This window comes from Octopus bimaculoides, chromosome 2 (genome assembly GCF_001194135.2).
Source record: "Octopus bimaculoides isolate UCB-OBI-ISO-001 chromosome 2, ASM119413v2, whole genome shotgun sequence".
Lineage (NCBI taxonomy): Eukaryota > Metazoa > Mollusca > Cephalopoda > Octopoda > Octopodidae > Octopus > Octopus bimaculoides.
Genome location: NC_068982.1, coordinates 187,766,665 through 187,767,757, shown reverse-complemented (window position 1 = coordinate 187,767,757; position 1,093 = coordinate 187,766,665). Strand labels below are relative to the sequence as shown.

General features: G+C 34.0%; 1 protein-coding gene across 1 annotated transcript in view; it reads left to right on the top strand.

Annotated features, from left to right (window-relative positions):
* LOC106872926 (fatty acid synthase) overlaps nucleotides 1-1,093 on the top strand; it is a 29,546-nt gene that overhangs the window by 487 nt on the left and 27,966 nt on the right. The window contains exons 2-3 of the mRNA XM_052965913.1: nucleotides 529-703; nucleotides 797-955. Of these exons, the coding sequence (XP_052821873.1) occupies nucleotides 529-703; nucleotides 797-955 (334 nt within the window). The remainder of the gene's footprint in view (nucleotides 1-528; nucleotides 704-796; nucleotides 956-1,093) is intronic.

The window sequence follows — 1,093 nt, the reverse complement described above, 5'->3', positions numbered from 1 at the left end:
AGGGTACTTGATTCCACGCCAAAAATCTGAGGGCTTTTTTTTTTTTTCTTAGTGAAAATCGTGCGGGTGTTACTCTAAAAAATTACCCGTACGGCTGGGTCCTTGAGCATCTTTGGCGAAGTTTCCTTTATTCTAGCCAAGTGTCTGATTTGATAACTCGCCTTCTCTCCCCACTCCGATCGGTGACCCTGAAAAACATCAGGAACGCTTTCCTTTCTCTTCTAAATGATAATTTCCAATATATCTCTTTCAAGACGGGATGTAATTTGAGGGAGACTTAGCTGATATTTCTATATTCTGGTATATCAGCAATGGAGACTTCCGATTAGTTAAAAATTTCAAATTTTAAAGGCTTGTAACATTTTAATTTCTACAAAAGATAAATGGGATTTTCGTAATCAGCATGCAAAACTACACCAGTGTAGAAAATCTGAAAAGAAAATTGGAAAAAAAAAGAAATCATATGATGGAAAGGATTCTAAAAAGACCCGTTTGTTAAATATCCTCGTATTTTTTCTATTCTTGTAGGCTCCATATATGCCAGCATCTCTTTATGCTTTATTGGAAGTAATCCATGAATGTATTGTTGATTCTGGAGTCCCTTACAAAACTTTAAGACAGAAGAGAACAGGAACTTATTTAGCCATGACCTTCAACGATGAAGATGCTGTAACCACTTCAACTTCCAGCGAAAGTAGTTATTGTAAGTTTCCAGAAACATCAAAATATTTCAACTTCCTTCGCCGTCCAATCCAAATTACAACTTTTAATCGTTTTTATAACTGTTTCATTCCAGTGAATACAAAATCTGAATTTCCCGGTCGAATTGCCTCTTCGTTTGGGTTCCACGGTCCTGCAGCATCTGTTGACACAGCCTGTAGTTCAAGTATTAGCGCTCTTCAAATGGCCATTCTAGACCTAACTGTTGGTCGATCAGATTATGCTATTGTGGCAGGTTAGTTAATTTATGTACTTCTGATCTTCTATACCATATATATATATATATATACATATATATATATACATATATATATACATATATATATACATATATATATACATATATATATACATATATATATACATATATATA